Source organism: Atractosteus spatula, chromosome 12 (genome assembly GCF_055471065.1).
Source record: "Atractosteus spatula isolate fAtrSpa1 chromosome 12, fAtrSpa1.hap1, whole genome shotgun sequence".
Taxonomy (NCBI): Eukaryota; Metazoa; Chordata; class Actinopteri; order Semionotiformes; family Lepisosteidae; genus Atractosteus; species Atractosteus spatula.
Genome location: NC_142717.1, coordinates 13,195,646 through 13,217,972, shown reverse-complemented (window position 1 = coordinate 13,217,972; position 22,327 = coordinate 13,195,646). Strand labels below are relative to the sequence as shown.

Sequence of the window (22,327 nt, the reverse complement as noted above, 5' to 3'; positions counted from 1 at the left end):
CTCCTAATTCCCCCTGGGGCACTCCAGGAAATTCCTTTCTCTTTGCAACTTTTTCTTTTTTTTTTAAGATTAGTGCTTTCAAAGAGGGTTTTTTTTTTTAAATGAAGGGCCTCATGATACAGCGTTAAAGTAGGAGCAGCAGCAGGATTTGACTTTGCGGTACTGTACTCGGTTCTCTGTCATCAGTGGCATTAACATTGCTCACTGTATATCTACCGGCCCATTTAGCCCTTAACGTCAAGAGTGCTTTGAGTACCCACAATCTACACTTCTGAGACATAATCTTATCCCCTGTATCAATCTAACCTTTAAAAAAATTCCAAACATGTCAGGAATTGTGTGAAGAATCTAATCCCGATCCCCTTACGCATTTTACATCCACAGTTGTTTTAGCTAGAATGTCGAGCAACGGCTTTGCCTGTCTTGTTTACAAAAAAACGCTTGGTGTAAAAAAAAATGAAAGGAAACTATTTAGTAGAAGCCACGCATACCGATTACAGGGATTATTTTTAAAAGCCAAGACAGGGACTCCTCCCTTCCATATTATAACCCCACGTAACACCTTTTGTGTAGTTTTAGCAACATACAGCTCAGGCGTATTATAGTCCATGAATCAAGTGGCATATTTTGAATGTTCTTTCCCATTTAGAGAATAGTTGCAAATGGGTGTGTTTTCCTGTTTGACCCTGGTTTGAGGTTCAGCGTGGGGTTAAAAGTTCAAGGGGATAGAGATGAGCAATTTTTCTTTTTTTTTTTCCATAAACGTTTCCCATTTTGTTATCTGTCAGTCCCCTTTATTCATATAATGGTGCTGATGTTTGTGTTAACCAGCAGTGTAGACACTTCACAGCAGTTGCCTCTGCAGATGCTTAATAACCCATAAAATGAATAAGGTTTCTGTAGCATCAAATGTTAGAGAAGATCAAGAAATACTGGCTCACTTTTTTCTTTTTTCTTTTACCTATGTGTCTCTCTATATTGTATAAACGTGTTTGTTTTTGGTTCTAAATATCTCTATATACTGTATATGCAAGGTATAGAAGCAGAATATTTTTTTCAGAAAGACAGGGCTGTTACTTTTCATAATATTTTCAAGGTTTTTGGTTCATTTTGAACACAATGCCTTTTATTGAGCATTCCTAATTAAGTTTTTGTCCATTTTACCTTGCTTGTGCAGCTGTGCATGTAGTCATGATACGTACATGAAAAATCAAAATCCTCTGCATTTTCTGAAATGGAAATAATCTCGTAAATGTTAAAACGAAGCAGCGAAAAGACTGATTGTTAATACTGTTGTAATTTGTTCAAAACATTTAAAACATTTCTACTCGCTGACATTTATAACAACTGCGCCACTCCAGTCTAAAATGTATAATCCTCTTTAATTGTTTTTTTGAGAAACTAATATAAATAAACATTCTTCCACAAACACTGCGCAAAAAATCTTAGCAGATAGAAACAGTAAAATAAACTAGCCTTTGCAATGATCTTGTGGACTTAATACTGAGTTGATTAGCTTTGTTTCATTTTGTTTATTTAATGTCTATTGAGATATGTTGATTTTTAGGTGACTGTTTAGGCTATCAGGATAAGTAAATAAACATTTTTTTTAGTTTGGCAGTACAAAGGTTATGGTTCTAAAATACAACAAACTGTCATTTCATGTCTTTCATGCTGAAGAGTATTGAAGTACTCTCAGCTAGGTTTATAAAAATACACCAAAAATCTGCTCTGGTTCCCTTTTTGTATTATGAAGTAGTGGCAGAGATGGCAGAATGTTATTTTAGATCCTTGCTGTAAGCACACTAATGAATAAACCAGTTACAGCATTCACATTTGTAAAAATGCAGTGGGACGATGAATTGACAGTTCAGCTTTGGCTAAATTTTATCAGGGCTTAAAACAAGAGTGATGCGCTGATGCTGATTATACTTTTTAATGAAACTGGATTATGTAAAATCCATTTTTCCTTTGATATCTTTTGCGTTAATGATTCAGTTGTTGCTACTGAGTAAACAATTTATTAAACAATTAAATTATTTATGCTGCCTTTTCATATTTACTTTCTAAGCACTGCTATTCTAGTTAATCATCATTGGATAAAATCAAGCAAAAACTAAAACTAATCCCATTGTTTCTCTGTGGTACTAGGTAAATTCCAAATAAACTTTAATGACAATTTTTATGTAAAAGAAACAAACACTTTTTATTTAGAAAAGCTGTTTGGGTGACCTCCTTTGGGATACCCCAGATATACTATTTTTTGTTTAATTTGTATTTATTTGGTTATTTATTGATTGCCTTTTTTTATATTGTTCTCAAATATATTCTCAAATAATTCAGGATGGATTTGTGCAGTAATATTTTGCTTTGAACAGTTGCTTCTCAGGGGAGATCTTCTCCTGAATTATTGTAGAAATATATCCCTATTTTACAACACTATGTTATAATTACATTTTCAATCTTATTTAATTGATCCATGCCTATGAGCAAGTTATTTCATATCTGATGAATGAACCAAATTGCTCTCCACTGCTTCTACAAGCATTATCTGCAAATACAGAGCAACTGAAATGCAGTCTTCTTTGAGTATATCATAGGTAAGTGTAATATTATCCCATTTCTTAAATATTAAAATTCCTGTGCTTTGTGAGAATTGGAAGTTCGTAACGTGTAGGAATTAAGAAAGAGGAATTTATTAACATACTGCTTCACCTGCTAGAGAACTGTTTGTCTCCGTCACCTGACATGGTAGAAAGGGTATTGATGTCTTCTAACATTGAGTTAACACCTGGAATAGCATCAAACAAGCTGAGACAGACTTTTTAATACAATTATAGCACAGCTATAACATATGGTGGCAGTCGTCAAGGTGTAAAAAATAAATATATGTATTTCTTACTTTGCTAAAAAAAAGCCTTTACATTATCCCATTTCTCTATGGCTACAGTATATTGGCTAAATGTATCCTCGGTTTCAATTACACCTCTCTGCCATTATGTTGTTTATAATTTATATCACCCACTGCAAAGTAACCATTTCTAATGCACAATACTGACCTCTGTTGTCACCTTTTCCGTTAGTGTGTCTGTTTTCCATACTCTTGTCACATATTCTTAACCTTTCATCACAAAATGAGAAAACAAAAATATTTTTCTATCAAGATACAGGAGTAGTGCAATGCTGTATAATATACTGCAGAACAGGGGATTTGTGGGGTATGTACATCTGAAGAGAGCTCTCTGGTAATCTCGCAATACAGACATTGCTGTGTGGAAACAGGCAACAGGAGGCGTTCGCATTTATCACCACACATCTGTGGAAATGTTATAGACTGAGGATCTTTGCCTTGGGACAGTATTTTTGAAAAACTCAAGTTAAAAAAAAAGAAATGATCACAAGAACAGAAAAAACAATTATTGCACAAATCTGACAAAATTATTTTCCTTTTCTGTCTACAACATAATGGTCAGAGAGCTAAGCAGGATTAAGATACCTTTTCCTGATACCATCCCAAACGTAGTAATTAACCACACAACCATAATGTTTTCATCCCACCGTTATTTACAGGTCAAAACCTGTGGCATTTTCTTATAAAGAACTTTGAACATGAGAGATTCTCATTACAGAAAAGGATTTCAGAGACGTGTTTGTAGACAAATATAATTCTGAAGGTTGAACCTATGCAAGACATGTTTGTTTAGTTTATCATAACCAATTAGAGTGTGAAACTAAGGCCCTTGGTGACTTGTGCTGGTGAGGAACTGGGAGTCTCAAATGAAGATTTATTGTAACGGAGTGATGAATGGTGTCAGCTGAGGCTGTATCAATACACTTCTGGTGCCTTTGGCTGTGCTTTTGTGTCAGGGAGCTGAAGGCAGCCGACTGGAAAGGATCATCTTAAATTTCGAAACTAAGGCCCTTTTTGGATCTTTGTTTCAGATCTGCAGTGCTTTCCAGTAAATTGTTAAGAATTCTTGTTTTTCTGACTGAAGGTTTCCTGCAAAAGCTTACCTTTGATTTCACTGGGTAAATTGTCAAAACGGCAGTGATTTGTGCCTGGACAAAGGCTAACACTAAGTAGTGTACCATGTTAATTGACCTTAGCACTGGAAGTCAGTAATCTGCATTCTTGAGTGAAATGTCAGAAAGTAACAAGCTGAAGATCTTTTTCACAGCACCCGAGGAGAAACTGTTTTAAGTGTCTGTAATATTAGCCAGGGGCACTGTTCAAAAATACCAGTTCATTAGTAAGTAAAAGGAAACGCAAAGCTTTTTGTTTTCTGCCCTTCAGTAATAAATCACGTCTATGAAAAGGGCTGTTCTTTTGATCTTTTCTATAATTTCTTTCCCTCTCTGACAAAACTCATTTCCAAAAGTCTTTATCTCAGAAATATTTTTAGAAATTTTCATATGTCCTATTGTGTTTTTTTCCACCCCTTTTCTAAATCCTGGAGATTTTTTAGTAGCTCAAGAATAGTGACACACTCATTTAGGCTTAAACCTACTTTATCACTATGGCATTACTTTTTGAGAGAGAAAAGACAGCCTTGTGTATTCAAGCAATGGGGGCTCCACTCGGGAAGAGTTATACCCAATTATTGTTTCTGTCTGGTTCATATAATTACTGGTACATTAGGTACGTTACTGCGAGTATTCAAATAATTATTCAAATAATTTAAAAAAATTGGTGAGCCTCGGTTTCAGTGCCATTTCAGGAATGAAAAATACACAAATGGGTTTACTTTACTTTGGGATTAATGGAGACATTTAGGAGCATTTTGGTTAAAACTGCTTCTATAATGTTTTGTTTCATGGGAATGAATTCACAATTTCAACTGGATTTCTGTACATATCCTACTTGTATTGTAGGCATTATGACGTTCAAAGGCATAGTGTTTTTTTCTGTTTCCTTGTTCTTCTCTCAGTTTTAACTACACAATCGAACAACCATGTCCTGTTTCAAATGTGTTTGCTTTGCTTCCTCTCTGTGTAAATGGATCCTGTTATCCTGAACTATTAGAAAATGTGATTAAAATACCAGAATTGATTAAACTGATTAATATCAGCTTTCACTTTTTTATTTCCCAATGTTGTTAAATTTACCTTTCTTAATATTATTTTAACCTTATTATTTTTTGTTATTTTTCAGGGTTGTAATTTTTTACTGTATCTAATTATAATTTAAAATACATAATACTTATTCTTTAAATCATCCATTTGAAAACTAAAATTAATGTCTTTTGTTATCTGTTACAATATTCTGTATACATAACTGATTTTCCACATTCAATAGGTAAACTTTAGTTTTGCTTAAAGCAAAAGTTATATCCTGCTTTGACTGAATTAAGAAGATTAGAATTCATGTAATTAAAGCAGAACTGTCTATTTATATTGCTAGTTACGTGAAGTCTTCTTTAAAACTGTTATATTTTCTACAGTAAAGGGATATTCTTGCAAAGAAAACAGATGTATACTCTGACATATCATTACAAGAATAGAAATGTATATTATTCAAATAGAAGACTCATTGTTTTAATTAACTGTACATGTTGTATCCTGGCCATCTCGTTTTATACATGTAGAAAATACCAATGTCGAAATAATGTTAAAAGGAATTCTATATTTAATGACGGCTTTATTTTGATGGAAAATCAAGTTCCCCAGTGGTGTGAAGATGGGGTTGTCTCAGGAAGGCTTGTTTCCTCATGAAAGCTGCAGTACTTTATACATTTTGGAAAGAGCCCCATAGCGTATCACAAAAATACATCAGAGAAATGTGTTAAATGTGTAATTTGCTTCCTGTCGTGTGGTGCATGATTGAAAACGTCATTTACATTTTTCACGGACGTTGTCTGATTTATCTTTAAGCAAGAATACTAATAATCACGTTAATTTTGTTCTTGCCTTTCAAGATGTAATAGTACTGATATATTGCAAATGTCTGGGCTGAATAGACTGCACATGGGTGATATGACAGTTTATCAGAATTTTTTACTTGGACTGAGTAAAGGTGCACGGGGATTTTTATATAAAAGACACAAGTACCGTGGGTTTTGAAATTTTAAGTATTGTAGAAGGTGGCATTTTCTTCTTTTTCTGCTTGTGACCGGAGATAATGACGCAGCAATGTTGTGGTGTTTTGCAGCCATTGAAACGCAGAGCACCAGCTCCGAAGAATTAGTGCCGAGCCCCCCTTCGCCTCTCCCTCCGCCCCGAGTTTACAAACCGTGTTTTGTCTGTCAGGACAAGTCATCAGGATACCACTATGGAGTCAGTGCTTGTGAGGGATGCAAGGTAAGATCAATCAGCCAAAATGCGTCACCTAAACTGATAATCCCTTATTGTTTTTGATATGCTGATTTCTTCAAGTGAAGTGTCTTTGAAATAATAAATCATTCAGGATAACAGACAGAATATGAAGTCATATACGGTACATTTAAAAAAATAGATTCCTCTCATGAATTCATAAATCATTAAAAATGCATTTCAATCAATTAAACAGAAGTGGATTTATCCATTAGCACTTTGATGCGTTTTAAGCATTTCGGAATACAGTGAATTAACCTAATTAACATATTAAATGAACCCGTTAACCTCATTCAGTAAATAACATTTGCAGTACCCCTGAATTAGTTTGGATAAGGACTATTTGGATTGACCAGGCCACAGCTTGAAGTGTAAAATAAGGAAAAATGCATCATAAAGTCGCAGTTCGAAAATGGAAATATGGCTGTCATTTTCACTTTAAGGTCTGTGTGTAAATTGTTTTGGTTTTCAAAAAATTCATCTGGCATCTCATTAGTCACTGTCTATGAAGGACGAGGCAACTTTTCATTTCAAAACAGTGAGTTGATATTGATATTTGTATGTAGTTCTTGGTTTTCTGCAACTTCTTGGAGTCCATGGATAGGTAGAGCCAAGTACAGACTCTTTTAGAAATATTTTAACTGTACAAGAACAAAATGAAGAAAATCTCTGCTTTTCCTGCTTTTAATATTCAATAAACTGGAAAGTTTGTTACAGACTGCTATCCTTTAACAAGAGGGTGCATAGCCTCAGTATTTGAAGAGACAGACCTATAGGAGAAAACCACTCAACTTAAAACTGTTAGAGCTCCTCTAGTCTGCATCTGTTGCCTCAAGGGCTGGATTTTGTCCAGTCCTCTTAAATACAGCCCTGAAGAGCTTCAACTGTCCACGAAAGAACAGAAATGGGCATCATGCCATTGAGCACTTAGTGACGAAGACATCTTGTTTTTGAGACACTGCAGAGATCAAAATGATTCTGAAGCAGGCATGCCTACAGAAGCAGCAGCACCCGCAGCATCCTTTACAATGAAGGAATGCCAGCGAGAGACCAATCAGCTCAGCTGGAGCTCTTCATTCTCTCAATTACACTTCTCGGAAGGACACTTCTATTCCACCAGGAAGCACAGCTGCTGGCATTCAGTACATTAATCCTAATGTAGAGCACAGAAAAAAACAGTATTTAAACTTTTAGCGCCCTCGCTCAGTTTAATTTTAGTGTGCTTGCAGCCATTTTGACATACCAGAATTTCAGGCAGCTGGTGGTACAGTGGACACTTAATAAATGACTGTTGATTATTTTTATGAAAGAAAAAAACTTATGAAGGACTCCCTGTGTACACTGTACAAAACCATTTTTCTGCTTGGTATTGCAGTGCACATCTGCTAATATCTTCATGTGTTATGTTTATAATGTGATCTTTCCAAATACTGTATTTAACATGATTCTCCAGTAATACGTCTCTGTTCCAGCTGCTGCTGTGTGTGTTACTGTTAAGTATAGATATTGAAGAAACAACATTCAGGTTTAAGCAAATGACTTTAGTAAGAGAAGGATTGTATTATACAAAGAACTCTTGATATAGAGGTTTCCTCTGTGATGTGTGGGGATGTATTTCATGAATTTCCATAAGATTACTCAATAAAGAAATTGGAGCTATTTACAGTATGTAGTGACACAACCATATCTTCAAAACCTGTGAAGGCATTGGATTGTTATTACCAAAGCCAATGGTGAAGACTGGGAAGTCAATCATTCAAACTTAAGTATTTATGAAAGAAACATCATTATGCCGGTAGAGTATGAATTTGGAAATGGTCAAATAAAAATTAATCATGTTACACGATGTAGCTTTATACATTGAAATGCTTGACATTAATTTTAAGTGTTTGGGATACCGATGCATCTAGAGAATCGGAAAACAATGTGAGGACAGCTTCAAATGTTTTGTTCTTCAGTGAACAATTTAGTCTTGATTTTAATCAAGACTAAATCCACAAATTGTAAGTGAATTCTTTTGCTTTTCCACATCTATATTTTAGATGTCTAGTTTTCTGCTTTCTTCACACTTTTACAGTTGCTTTTAGAAAAAAAAAAGCATTTTGTGCTGAGGAGCTCAAAGAATAATCCAGTGGGTTGTTTTTTTTTGTGATGTGATGATGGACAGTGACGTGCACAGAAGCTGGAAACCACTAAGTAATTTCCATTTCCATTGCATGCAAAGGCCGTCCTGTGGTCTTCATCTTTTTCCAGCAAAAAAAATAAGAAAGAACTATTTTATTAGATGCAACAAACTCCCAAATTGATCAGTATTTGGCCAAGATGCAAAGAAATTTGTTGAAGGTTTTCTACAAGGATCCCCAAAGCACTGACTTTCCAATTATTTGCAGCAAGGGCTGAAAAGCATGTCCATGCTGTGGGCTGTCTCCAGAACAAAGGGAGCTTTGTATGCTATGCAGAGAAACTGGTGCTTTGGCAGATTCTGATGTCTGTTAGGGCCTTGTTTTTTGTACTGAACACTGAAAAGGCGACATTCCTTCACTGACTATAAGCTACAAGGGCCTTCTGGTAAAAACCTAGAGAATTGTCGGGGACATTCTTTATACAAGGGTGTAGCAAAATACAATACATGAAACTGTTTCGCAAGAATACGGCAATAGGTTTATGAGGACCATCATAAGCAAGAGCTGTTGCCAGCTGTTTGTGTTCTTAGCCTTGTTTTTAAGTCGCAGAATGTGAACATTTTTTCCTTTACTTTATATCCTTGTGAAAGTCACTCACAGGAGTCAAGCTTAAAATCAAAAAGACTCCCACCACTAATGTCTGAGTCTAGAGCAATTTAACATCATTAGATATGAAAGCAGGCCACTGAATAAGCCTTATGGGTCTTAACAGCTGTGCTGTCTGCTGTTACATGGTTTATAAATTAAAAAGCAAACATTTCTGACCTGATATCGGATTGCTAAAATATGGGGAATAGATCAGACACAGTTCAAACAAATATGCATGTACTGTATAGAACAAAAGCTGAATAAAACTCAGTCTTGGCCCTTAAAAATAGACAAAACAGAAATTTAACAGCAACAGGAAATAAAAATCTTTTTTGCTTCATTTAAGAATTAGCAATTATTTGTGTTATACCTGCTGGATTTGGAATAGCCAATTGTGTGTTTTTCATATCTCGGCTCGCAACTACGAATCCCATGACCTCACACAGGGGAGAAGGAGGAAGTGCAGACAGACTCCTTCCTCTTTTGAGCCATGTGTCTTTTAGTGCATCTGTGGCACGACAGTCTCGTACTGGAGGATCAGTTCTGATTGAAGGAGGGTCAAGACCCTCAGCACCAGTTCGGAAAGGTACACTTGGGATAGAGCACCCCTTTCCCAAGCCATTCAAGAGGCCCAAGAAACCTTAAGAAGGTTCACAGAAAAAATAATGTTAATATGGACAGATGCCAGTCTTGCAAATACATGGCTTTCAGGAAATAATTCAAATGTCGTGTTTTAATCCCTTAAATACGTTCACTACTGAAGGTCTTTACAAACCCAGTCATAGAAATAGGACAGATTTCCTTCTGATAAAATCATGACTTCAGGAGATTAAACCTAGGATTACAGTCTTACTTTTTTATTCCCGGTTTGTATAAAGTGTGTTATTGGCACTAGTGCTTAGAGCAGCCTTCCCTGTCCATTCACATTAATTGTACAAGCACTGCAGCTATAGGATGTGTGTATCAAGGCTAACTGGATAGTATGTTACCCATTCCAGAAATGTGGGTAATTATTTATATTTTAGGGCTTGTTTTATTGTGGCCTCTATGCTCCTAAATCACGGGAAATTCCTATTTGTCTTGACAGCATAGTGTATTTACAGTAACACTAGAAGATTGACTTGTACTGCCCAGAAGAACTAGTCATACAAATATTCTTGCTATTACACAGACTGTGTTAATTTGATGGTAAGAAAATGAGTTTGTTTCTCCCTTCTGATACAAAGGGGGTAACTTTTCTATAAAAAGATTTTTAGAAATAAACTAAAATTTGGTACCTGTCAAATCTGATGCAAAGCTTGTGATCATTATAAGAGCTCTTGACAAATGTTAGTTTTTTTTGCAACAGTGCAAAAGTTTCGAGTCATATTCTATGGATGTTTTTTCATATCATATGATCGGGAGAGCAGGTATCTTGAAAAATCATCTCAAAGATGTTGATCAACATTACAAATTGACACAATCACATGAGGATCTGGATTAAAATTTGCCAAAAAGAATTGAAATATAAGAACACAGTATAATTTTCACATAATTTCACAGCCATTGAAACACTTATGCAGTAGAGAAGTTTAATATATTTTGATAAGGCAGTATCTTAATGGTTCAAATGTGTCTCTGTGTGATGTCCAAAAGGTGATATCTAATTTGAATTTCTAAAATAGTGGTTAATGTGGCTTTGGAAAAAAAACACATTTGTAAAGAACACAATTGTCTTTTGTTAAGAGTGATTTTAAATATCAAACACACCTTCTCAAAAGGCTGGTCACTTTTATGCCATTCATCAGCACAGTGGTCAATACAGTACACAGTGTTTGGTGCTTTTTACTTAAATCAGGAAAACACATGTCATCTCACTTTGATGAATATGTTGAATATGAACATTACATGTCAGCCTCAAGATATAAAAGTGACCATTCATCCAAAAATGTAATCTCTTACAAAGGACGACTATAATACAAGATGTTCTGGTATATTTAAATCCAAACCCCAAACATTGAAATGGGTCAGTTATCAAATCTCTGGTGTAAAGATTTCATCCTCATTGCAAAATTAAACTGTTCTGAAAGGCATCAAGAGAGAAAGAAAAAAGTAACCAAAAAGCTTATTTACTGCCTGTAGAGACTGAAGCCAATCAGTACAATCCCCCAATCCTACTTCTCAAAGCCAGAGAAATTGGAAAGGAGATGCCAGTTAGACAATACGATCTATACCCATGAGGATATCTGAATTTCTTACACCTATGTTATCCTTAAACATGGATATTTTCACCCCTTAAACAGGAACATCTTGAGCAAAAAAAGGGTGTGCTCAACTTTTCCTCATTTGTATAAGAAACAGTCATCGGTTACAAATAATAATACAATATTCCTGTATTGCAACAACCAGTAAGGTACTGTTCTTAAACAGTTTTTTCTTTGATATGGGTATTAATATCACATCGACACTGATCACGTAGAATATACAGTATCAATAGCTTTTCATAAAGAATGCAATACTAATGTTTTCCTTTCCATTGTAATGTTTAGTCGTTTTTTATTAAATCATCAATGTTGTTATACTTGTTAATCTAAAAACTGGGAGCAGATTGTTTATTCTGTGAAGGCAGTCTATAATGCACACATACTCAATTATTCATTACTGCCATCTCCCAAGCAGAGGATGAGGATGCAGAAGCGATGGAAACATAAGGCATTTCCCTAATGTACATTTTCCTTGCTGGAAAACATTACACTATGAACATGCCTCATATAGTTTGTTTTTGTATTATTGTTTTAGTTCACAAACAAAATCTGGTGGAGGTCTGGATCAGTGCAGAGCACAATACTACACGGAATAAACACGTTCTTCTAGAGGTGTGAATTAGTATGAATGGATAATTGCTAAGTAAAATTCTATTTTTCCATTGAAAATCTTCTTTGTGCCGTAGCAGTGCCGCCACACCAGTGAAAACAGCGGACCTGCTTGGCTTTTCTTTGAGCGTGTTTTTATCTTGGGGCAGATTTATTGCTTCAGATGGAAATGGACTGGATACTTTGGTTTGGCCTTCCCAGAATACAGAGGTTGCTGTGAAGGATTTCCGCACAACTGTAACAAGCTGTCACGAAGGACAGACTGTCCATGCGCACCATTTGAATTGATTTATTTATACTTCATTTATATTGTATCATTTTGCACAGCTTCTTGGCAAGCACTAAAAAATTCAAAACGCCCACCTCTGCTTTTGTTCTTATGCTGTATGTTGACATCATGTTTGTATCACTCACTTAATATGTGCAGATACATTGATAATAGCCTACTTAAACTGGCTCATTTCCTCCCAGAGATGTTTCCTCAATACTTTTTGAAGAGTGAAATCGCATTATTCTTCTCTTAACCTAAAGGGTTAGGCTTAGTTGCTCGTCTTCTGTTCTTTATAAACATCTTATCTCTAATACAAAAAGATATTTCCCGTCTGCGGATTATGTCATTCTTGGTGGGTTTCTTAGGTTGCAAAGACCTGAAAAACCTGTAGAGAAACCAAATAAACACATGTGGCGGTGAATGGCAGTTTTGAAGTCCAAATACAAGCTCAAACATGGCTTTCTTGGGTTTCAAGATCAGTGTGTCGAGGCTTAGTTGGCATGAATTTCAAGTGAGACCTCTCGATCACCCCTTACAGGAATCTGAGACTGCATCCTGAGCTGCTAGGTCACACTAATTAGAACAAGCTGTGGAGAACCAGAAGCTTTTTACTCATGAGTTTCATATTTAAATTCAACAGTGTTAATAAATACTATAGTAAGCTCTGCTGCTCTGCTACCGTATCATGCAAGAAAAAGTCTATCTGTATAATTAAAGTTCACCACTCCTATTTCTATCATTTTTTCTTTCATTTAAATGGACTCCTTCCTTTCCAATTTACTGTACAGTTCATGGAGACAGTGAACCATTCTCTTAAATGAGAGTTTCCATATAAAAGATTTTTAAAACGAAAAGCTACCTAGTCTTCACGTTTGTAACATTCACAGAATGTTACCCACACTGATCTAATCCCCTAAAACATAATTTGCAGGAAGGATGTTGCAAATGTAAGCCTTTAATATGATTTGTAAATGCTAGGCAGTAAACCAACAGGAAATGACAGGAAAAAACAAAAAATTAGATGCTTGTATAAATATACATATCCTTGCTAGGTTAATGTATCTAAATATGTTGTTAAACATATTCACAGGCCAGAGTACAGTAGCTCCTAGGATTTTGAGTCCACCATAGTCATGACTGTTTTATTCCATATTTCTCAGGTAATTCTTTTGTTCCCCTTAGTCATCCCGTTGTTGTTTCAGTATTAGCTCTGCATGCTTTTGCACCTGTTTTCAAAGCTGAAATCTTCCAAGACTGAGTTAATTAAATATCAATACTTTGCTTCATCCACACCAGGGCCATGTAGTGCCTGTGTTTGCCCATGAAATATTGTGTAGGCCTTACAGCGCTTGCTGTACAAGTACAAGGTCTGTAGGCTAGGATAACAAACAGTACGAATGTTCTTTCTTCTTTGATTATTTCATCAAAGATACTGTACGTGTTAGGGGAATACAGTGAGACTGACTCAATTCAGCAGTGAATACACCTATTACTCATTTGAAAGCTAACAAAGATGAGTTAAATAAATCACAACGTACAGCAAAATGTTCCTGTACTTTCTAACTTAAATTCTTTGCTTCTTTGTTTTCACAGTTTAATGAAACCTTGTTAACTCTTTGACAATTTTATTGAGTTAGTTATTCAAAGTTTGAAGGACTACAAAACATCGACATCCTTTAAAATGTTTGTAACAATAACACATGGTGTTTTAAGGTACGTCCACATCTATTTGAAACCTTTTAAAATAATAAAATCTTACAGCACAATGTGATGTTCCCTGGAGCAGATTTAAAAATGATGCACAAACATGAAGGGGCGAAAGAGAGCTGATACAGCATGTGATATTGTAAGGGATTATAGTTTGCATTTTAGGTTTCACCCAGAGCTTTCTGTTAAGCTTATTTTAATATTGGTCTGAATAATGGTTCACTTCTTTAAACACTTGGATACCAGCCATGCATTTTCTACCTGTTCTATCCAATACATGGTGGTGGGGGAGCAGGAGACTATCCCAGCACAGGGAAGGATACGCCCTCGAAGGGATGCCAGTCCATCACAGGGGACACACAACTACAAACACACACACACTCACACCAGAGCCAATTTTCCCAGGAACCAGATGCTCCTACCAGTATGTCTTTGGACTGTAGAACACTGCAGAGCACTTGGAGGAAACCCACATGAACATACAAACTCCATGCAGATAGAGCCCCTTGTCCAGAATTGAATTTCAGAATGTTCCAGAATGTTCCAGAATGTTCCCCACTGCGCCACCATGCGATTCCCCTTAAAGGGAAACTGCAACGCTATTGTTATATTTCGGGCGTAGAATTAATCAGTGTTGATGAGTGCATTTCAGACCTCCAATTTAAATCCCAAAATAGACAACATTTTCAGAACAAGGTGAAAAAACTTCTGGTGGCGTGGAGCCCTATGACATTGTATGTAAGCAGCGTTGTGAATATATCTCTTTAAATCCGATAGGAGTATTGCTTTCAATTTAAACACGGTTTTGCCCCATGCGGATCAAGTTGGATTATTTCTGCAGTGAGATGTCTGCTGCAGAACCTGTATTTATTTGATCGTACATCACATTACGTTAATGATTACAGTGACTCGTGAGCAGGAAGCTCCACATCACGTCACACACCACTGTAATGTCATGTACTGTCACACAGCTTTGTTAAGGGCAACCTTGTTGTGAAAGGCACTATATAAAAATAAATTGAATTGAATTGACATCACGTCGCAATTCGTGGGACGTTATGTTTTTCTCCTTAAACTTATATTTCCCAATTTCTGTGTGAATGTGCTGTAATTTAAATAGTTTATACATAGGATATATAATTTATATAGTTCATATACACTGATAGTTTTATGTCAACATCCTTGGGTTTGGAAAGGCGCTTTATAAATAAAAGTTATTCTTATTTATTATTAGTATTAGAATTTGTTTTTAGACTTCTCATATAGTGCTGATTTTTTTCCAATTGGTTTCACATACCCCCATCAGCATGTAGTTTCATGTTTGTCGCAAGACTGAAGTGAAACTTGACAATACTTTTGAAATCTGATAATGATCTAAGAAAGAAATTAATTTGTTTTGTGTGAAGTGCTCAATCAGTTGTTAGAACATATTTCTGGTACTCTTTACCTTGAACTTGAAGTATGGAGGTTTATAGGCAGAGAGGAAGATGTCTTGAACTTTGGCACAGATGCAGCTGTCTAACACAGAAAATCAGTGCGGAAGACCAGAGCAAGATTATTCCAATCTGTCCCAACTGCTTCCTAAAAAGCACTTTATTTTCTCATGTATTGGATAGTTGGCTGACTGGATAAATTTACTACCTCTTGGGGCTTCGCTTTTTTGTGTTTGTAATTTTCATGACAAATAATGTGGGTTTTGAAGGTCTGGACCGAGGTCACAGTGGGAAGAAGTTCATTAACCGCTAAAAAAGCAGAAGTCAAGTGAACACATCTGGTCCTTGTGTATGTTTGAGGACACAGACTGAGGATGGGCGAGAGGAGAAGAAAATGTTTCCCTCGCTTGGTGGAGGTTAATGTTTCAAGTCAGTGCCTGTGCCTGAGTGCTCACTGAGATAAAGTTTGAGCATGCTGATTTAAAGGCTTTAAAAAGAAAGATTAGAGAAGAAGGTTAAAGAAAAGAACATTTAGGTAAAGTGCCTTCTTTTGTCACTTTAGAACCACGTCATGTGTAGTAAGGGGATGTGAGGTCCTTGATTAACCTCGCTGTTATTGAAATCCTCTTTTGTTCTTTAAGCATTATTTTTCCTGTATTTTGTCAGCAAGTTGGAAGGTGATTACTACTGGGGGATTCCCAAGTATCCCAGGCTAGCCAAGAGAAAGTTCCTCAGGTCTGTCTTGTGTCAGCCTCGTGATCTTTGCCCGGTTTGAGCCCCAATGGATCTTTCTATACAAGGGTGTAGACTTACCCCGGTTGCCCATACCATCTCAATTGACTCTCCTGGATAGCTGAGTTTGTCGTCCTGTCATGGAGAATCAGCCCCACAAGGAAAACTAATTTCCATTGCTTCTCCTCATTGTTTTGTCCTTCTGGACATTACTCAGAGTTCATGGCCAAATTATCAATTATGTTCCAGAATTTAGTCTTATAATGACTGGTGTATTATCTGGTACGGAATGCTTGCATGTCCTTCTAATATTCTTTACTTCAGGAGTGCTCTTGGAAACATCAAGAGAAGTAAGGAACTGGTAAAAGTTTATTCCGTGCTGAAAGGAAAAGAAAAGAGACAGAATGTTTTAGCTGTGTAGCCTTCTTCAGGTGTGAAGGAAAGAGGCAAACTGGCAAATCTTTAAAGGCCCATCAGTACGTCTTCTTATTGTCAGATATTATTTAGTTAAGGTGAGTAGCTGCGTCAGCATGCGTAGGCTGCAAAGGAACAAGTAATAGGTTTATTCCATGCTGAAAAGAGAAGAAAGAAAACACAATGTTTCGGCCTTGGAGCCTTCTTCAGGTGTCGACGTTGCGTTTTCTTTCTTCTCTTTTCAGCATGGAATAAACCTATGACTTATTATTTAGTTAGCTTAATTGGTTTATATTAATCATCCAAAGACATGTTGCTATGAAGCCAAGTCTACTTTGAAACATACCACTTTTGCAGAGTGACAGGGTACATTCTGTGTGCCGAGCTATCTCAGCTGAAATAAGCAGAAAAACTGCCTTGTTCGCCAAACGCAGAATCAGCAGATCCCTAACAGTCAGGAGGGCTCCTGACCTGGCAGTTCATCTTGTTTTGTGTTTGAAAAAAAGAGTTATTTAACAGTGCCTTTTCAGGCTGCCTTTTGCTTGTGTTTTATCTTCAGAGGTTTCACATTCAGCAGCGACAAAGCCTTTCTTTGTGCACTTTGGTTCTTTCTTGGGCTCTTATTTACTCTGTATAGGGAGTTCTTTTGAATGCAGTCTAACCTTGTAGTCACCTCTCCCATGTTCAACAGAGTAATACACATCTCATACAAAAGTGAACAGCAACTTTTTTTCATCCACTTGTAATAGAATTACCTCTTCTCTGTAGCAACCTCAAGGTGTAAATAATAGGGCTGCTTAATTGCTCCCCTTCGTTGTGATCCTATGGGGTTTCGTGTGTCCCTCTCCACTTTCCACAGGAGAGATAAGATATCAACACAATTAAGAGTGAAAAATAATCTGATGCCTTTTCTGCCAGTGGTGAATGCTCAGAGAACACAACCTGATACAATGGGATTTGAATAATTTATGGATGGCACTTTCATTTTTTAATCTGTAAATGAGAACACCTAACATGACATGGCAGTGAGTGACACCCTATCCATTCCCCATTAAGATAACAAGATGCAAGATAATGATCCCAATTAAGATATTGTTTATAGGGGGAACTCTGCTGGAGGAAGGGGTCCCATTCAAAGGCAAGAGGGTTCAATTTATTTTATGGCTAAAAGTGACAGTCCGGTGCCATTCACAAGGGAGTACTGTTGTGCTCATGACCACAAGAAGTGTACAGTAGGTGGCATTCAAGGCCACCAGCTTGGAGTAGTAAAATGGAGAAAAAAGAGAGCAGAAGATACTAAATGCCAGGCTCATCAATCCATTCAAATGCAAGCATTTGTCTTAAATATTGATTCTCTTTAATTGCCTGATTAGTGGGATTAAATTGTATAATTAATTAGGGTGGACTGGAAGGTCTAAAACTTCTCTGCCTCGTCACTGAAAAGACTTTGTACCAGCAAAGTTGACTAAATATTCATTGTTCTGTAATCCAGATAATGAAAACACACTCCTGAAATTGTCAGCAAGAAATAAATAGATTGGACAGATTAAAAAACAAACAGGCTTTCTACAGTATGTGGGTGTAATGAGGTCTGTGAAGCAAAATGCATTACTAAAATTCACTTCTTGACGGACTGCCATTTATCGCAGACTGCTTGTCAGGAGGGGCACACGACTGTTTTTATTGCCATGCTATTAGACAGAACTGTCTGGTTTTGCCACCAGTACCTTCATATCCTTGAATTAAATGTGGGCCTTTGGCATTGTTGTAGTGAACAGGCCCAAAGCTTCACAAAGCTAAGCTACACCAAATGTGGTTTGGCACAGTTTTGTTATAATATGTCACGACAGACCATTAAATATTGGAGGAGCAATCCACTTTCTTTCTTAGAATACCTTTTGGGATTTCCCACACAATAACTAGGAACAGGGTTACAAAATAAAAGGCGCTGCTTTGCACAGAAGTCCCACTGCATAGCCTAGTCTTTTTTAAAAAAAAAGAAAATAATTTCTGGAAAGAATTGTTGTCTGAAAAAAGGATTTCTAACTTTTGAGAGAAAGTGATTCAGTTTACAGTGTTTTTTTTACAGTTAAATAAATCCAACGCACTTCAAAACTGCATCATACTCTTAAGTAGATTGTTGTGTTATTCACAAAATCCAAATTCGGCTTGCAGCACATTGGTTGGAAATGTGGAAGGCCTTACTGAAAAGACACACAAATGTATGTGAAATTGTGATGCTTCTGTTGTGCTAACAGCTAACAGCAGCTGTTTCAACTGTACAGTTTAGTATGTTTATCACAGGTGTGATCGGTCCTCATTCTCATCATCAAGAATTGGGCTGCAAAAGACATCACTTTGCTGACAGTGTGTTACACAAGGCAGGTATAGAAATCCATAGGATGGCAGGATTTGTCACTGACTTTAACAGCGCTAAACAGATTTTACCTCTTCTTGTTTAGAGAATTACTGTATGTGTAGCTGGTGCCCCCTTCAAGGCTGCAGTAATATTAAGGTCTTATGGCCATAACCATTACTTAATTCCTTGGGTTCCTGGCATATTCTCACATTGTCTGTCACAGTTTTGAATGCTTAGAATTCTGCAGATAAGCCTGTCTTAATATGTGGTTTTTACCTTTTATACTCTGTTTCATTAGCACTTTCCTCTCAAGCTTAATTTCTGTTATGGCAAAAACAGTGCGTGAATGTATTCTGTAAATGCAGTTGTCATAAGACTCCTCACTAAACATTTGTTACAGGACATATTTTCAAGGTACACTTTGGACTAGAATCACATAATAAAATTGTTAGTTTTCTTTTAAAAAGCTATTTGCTCAATACTTCCCGGAGAAACATGTTCTTCAGCCCGTTTCACCAGAACAGTTTTGCGTTAATGCAAATATTTAAACTGCTTATAAAAGACCTGATTCATCATCTTCGTGCTTTTCAAGTGTACTTTAGTGGTTTTGTGCTTACTGTTCACTTTGATGTCCCTTTGCTTTCATACATTGAAAATGTTCCTTTGTGCCAGAACATCATGTACGTACAAAGTAGATCTTACACTTTGCTTGCTCTGTGATTATGAAATGAGCAATTGTGCGATCCAGCTTTTTCTTTACTCTAACCAGGAGTGGTCCTTTTCTAAAGGTGTACTTTCAGTTTGTGTGATTTGAAACAGCTGAGTGATTCATGTCTGTTTAATGGCAAGACATGTTCCATTTATAGCTGCAGAAATATTGCCTGCTCTTATGCAAGCCCTCAGATGGAAGGCTGTGTTAATTGGGAAGTGAGACAGACATCCATTACTCTCAGGTTATGAGCAGCCTGATGGAAATGTCTTTCACTCATGAACTTCTTATACATTTCCATTAGAATCTATAGTGTTGTTGTTGGAGGCCCTGGCAGCTCCACTGTGCTGCAACACATGAGGAGTATTGTATGAATGACTAGTGAATGACTAGAATAATGCAAGAACCACACCATTTATATCACTCACTAACTAATTGGAAAGCTCATCCATCCATTTTCTAACTGCTTTATCTAATACAGGGTGACAGGGGAGCCTGAGTCTAAACTAGCAAGCAATGGCCACAAGGCATCGTGGGACACACACAGACACAAACACACCCATACTATTAACACCAGTTTCATTAACTATGGGCTCATCTGCGATCTGGGGTGCAACATTTCCATCCATTTTCTAACCATTGTTGAGTGGGAGACTGAGCCTAACCTAACCAATAGGCACAAAGCAGGATACATCCTGGACGGGACGCCAGTCCATCGCAAGGCACACACAGACACAGACAAGCACTCACTCACACCAAGGGCAATTTTCCCAGAGGCTTGTTAAGCTACCAGTACAGTATATTTTTTTACTGTGGTAAGAAATGGAAGCACCCAAAGGAAACCCTTGCGAACACACGAAGAACATACTAACTCCATACAAATAGCACCCAAGAAATTGAACTCAGGACCCCATCATGGTGAGGCAGCAGTGCTAATCACTGTGCCACCATGCTGCCCCCAGATGGAACATGTCTGTTCTAAACATACTGTATAGACACGCAAGGAGAAAATTTAGGAATGCCAGTTAATGGAGACAGCGTGTCTTTGGACTGTGGGAAGAAACTGGAGCACCCAGTCCAAACCCACACAGTCACTGGGTGAACATGCAGACTCCACACAGAAGGTGCTCCAGGATTAAATCAAACCGGGAAGTGTGAACCAGGTGTGAACAACTTGCCATTCCTAGCGCTCATTGGTTCGTAAAACATGTCTCCCTGCCTTGTATTTACAAGGATCTTAGCACCTGAAGATGAAGAAGAGGTATTAATGTTGTCTCAGAAGCATTAAGCTGTTTAGGTATTTTCTGTTTTAAAAGGAGATAGTGTCTCCTCTAGCAAAAGCAGACAGTGCTTTCAGATTAAATAACTAGGAAATGAAAAATATGCAGCACATTCTAATAACCACACTGTGAAAATTGCAATAGTTAAAATGTAATTCTGTTACATTATAGTGACTACAGTATGTGCAAAATGTGTTTTTATCAAATTGTGACTCCCAAAAAATGGTCTGATATTCATTTTATTATGGCCAGTGGCAGTTCTGTTCCATAAAATAGGTTCATTGGTAAAATGAAAAACAAAATATTCCTGCTCATGCTGCACTGGTACTTATTGTTTCAATTTGGATCCTAAAACATGTGGGCTGACACTTCAATTTGATAATGAAGTTTTAAAAAGGAGAAAATGACCTTTGTGAGGATCCTACTATTGAACATGTGGAGTCCTGTTTTACTCTTCAGTTTGTGCGTTGTTTTAACAGAAATTAAAAAAAACACTGGGTTGCCTACAACTGTTCACAGGGGGGAGCTGTTTAGTGGTACTCAGTTTCAGCCAGGTATATAGAATAATTTGTCTGAGGCTGAGGAGAAGACCTTTGCTATACTGTTTGTATACTGCGGCCTACACTGAATCCTCAATCAAATAAAGCAACCAGAAATAAATTAATGTCTCTGCTTTGGTGCTGAAATAATTGTTGCTGTTGTTGTCGTATTTTCTTCCAAACAAAAACACCATGTACTCATTGTCAATTTATTTAATGTCTCACCAGTTGGGATAGCTGTACAGCTCCTCACAAACTAAGTATTTTCAACGTTTTCTAGAAAGTTCTTAGAAAGACTTTTCAGAATAAGTGTTTTGAAAACTCAAAGAACGGTCTTTGAACATACATAGTAAGCATTATTATTCCTGTCTGAAGAGATTTGTTTGGAAAAAATCAAAACATATGCCGCATTTCCACTAAAGTGCATCCTTTAGTGATATTTAGAAATATATGAAGAATCAAAATAATACTCAGTTTTGCGTGGCTTTGCCCTGTTTAAGATGTGCTCTGAGTTGATGAACTATGAGGTGGTACGTGGGTCACTCCAACAGGGATTAATTGTTTCATAGCATGTACAATACAAGAAGCCCCTTGTCTGTATGTTATCTTCTTTTAACAAATGCCTGCCTGCTGCTATCAACCTGTACATGGAGGTTTCGAAGAACTAGCACATTACTCTACTCAAAGCCTTCTGTTTTCTTATACCAGTGAGAACCTACAGTAGAGTGTTTAATTTGAATTTATTCTTTCTTTTTACATACACTGAAGGATCAGCATATTATACAGTATATACCGTTACTTGTTAAATGTACAGTACGTGTCAATGTACAGTAGTATGGTGGTGGTTTAATCTGTTGTGGCTTTTTTTTTCCCAGTCTGCTCCTTGATTTATTTTCTATACACACGTGTTTGCACGCTCACTGTATATCAGTCAGGAAATACCATTTGTTT

At 36.8% G+C, this 22,327-nt stretch overlaps 1 protein-coding gene across 1 annotated transcript in view; it reads left to right on the top strand.

The window, feature by feature from the left end:
- Positions 1 to 22,327, top strand: part of LOC148822685 (retinoic acid receptor beta-like) — a 76,777-nt gene that overhangs the window by 6,669 nt on the left and 47,781 nt on the right. The window contains exon 2 of the mRNA XM_088929587.1: positions 6,149 to 6,297. Coding sequence (XP_088785713.1) covers positions 6,149 to 6,297 — 149 coding nt within the window. The remainder of the gene's footprint in view (positions 1 to 6,148; positions 6,298 to 22,327) is intronic.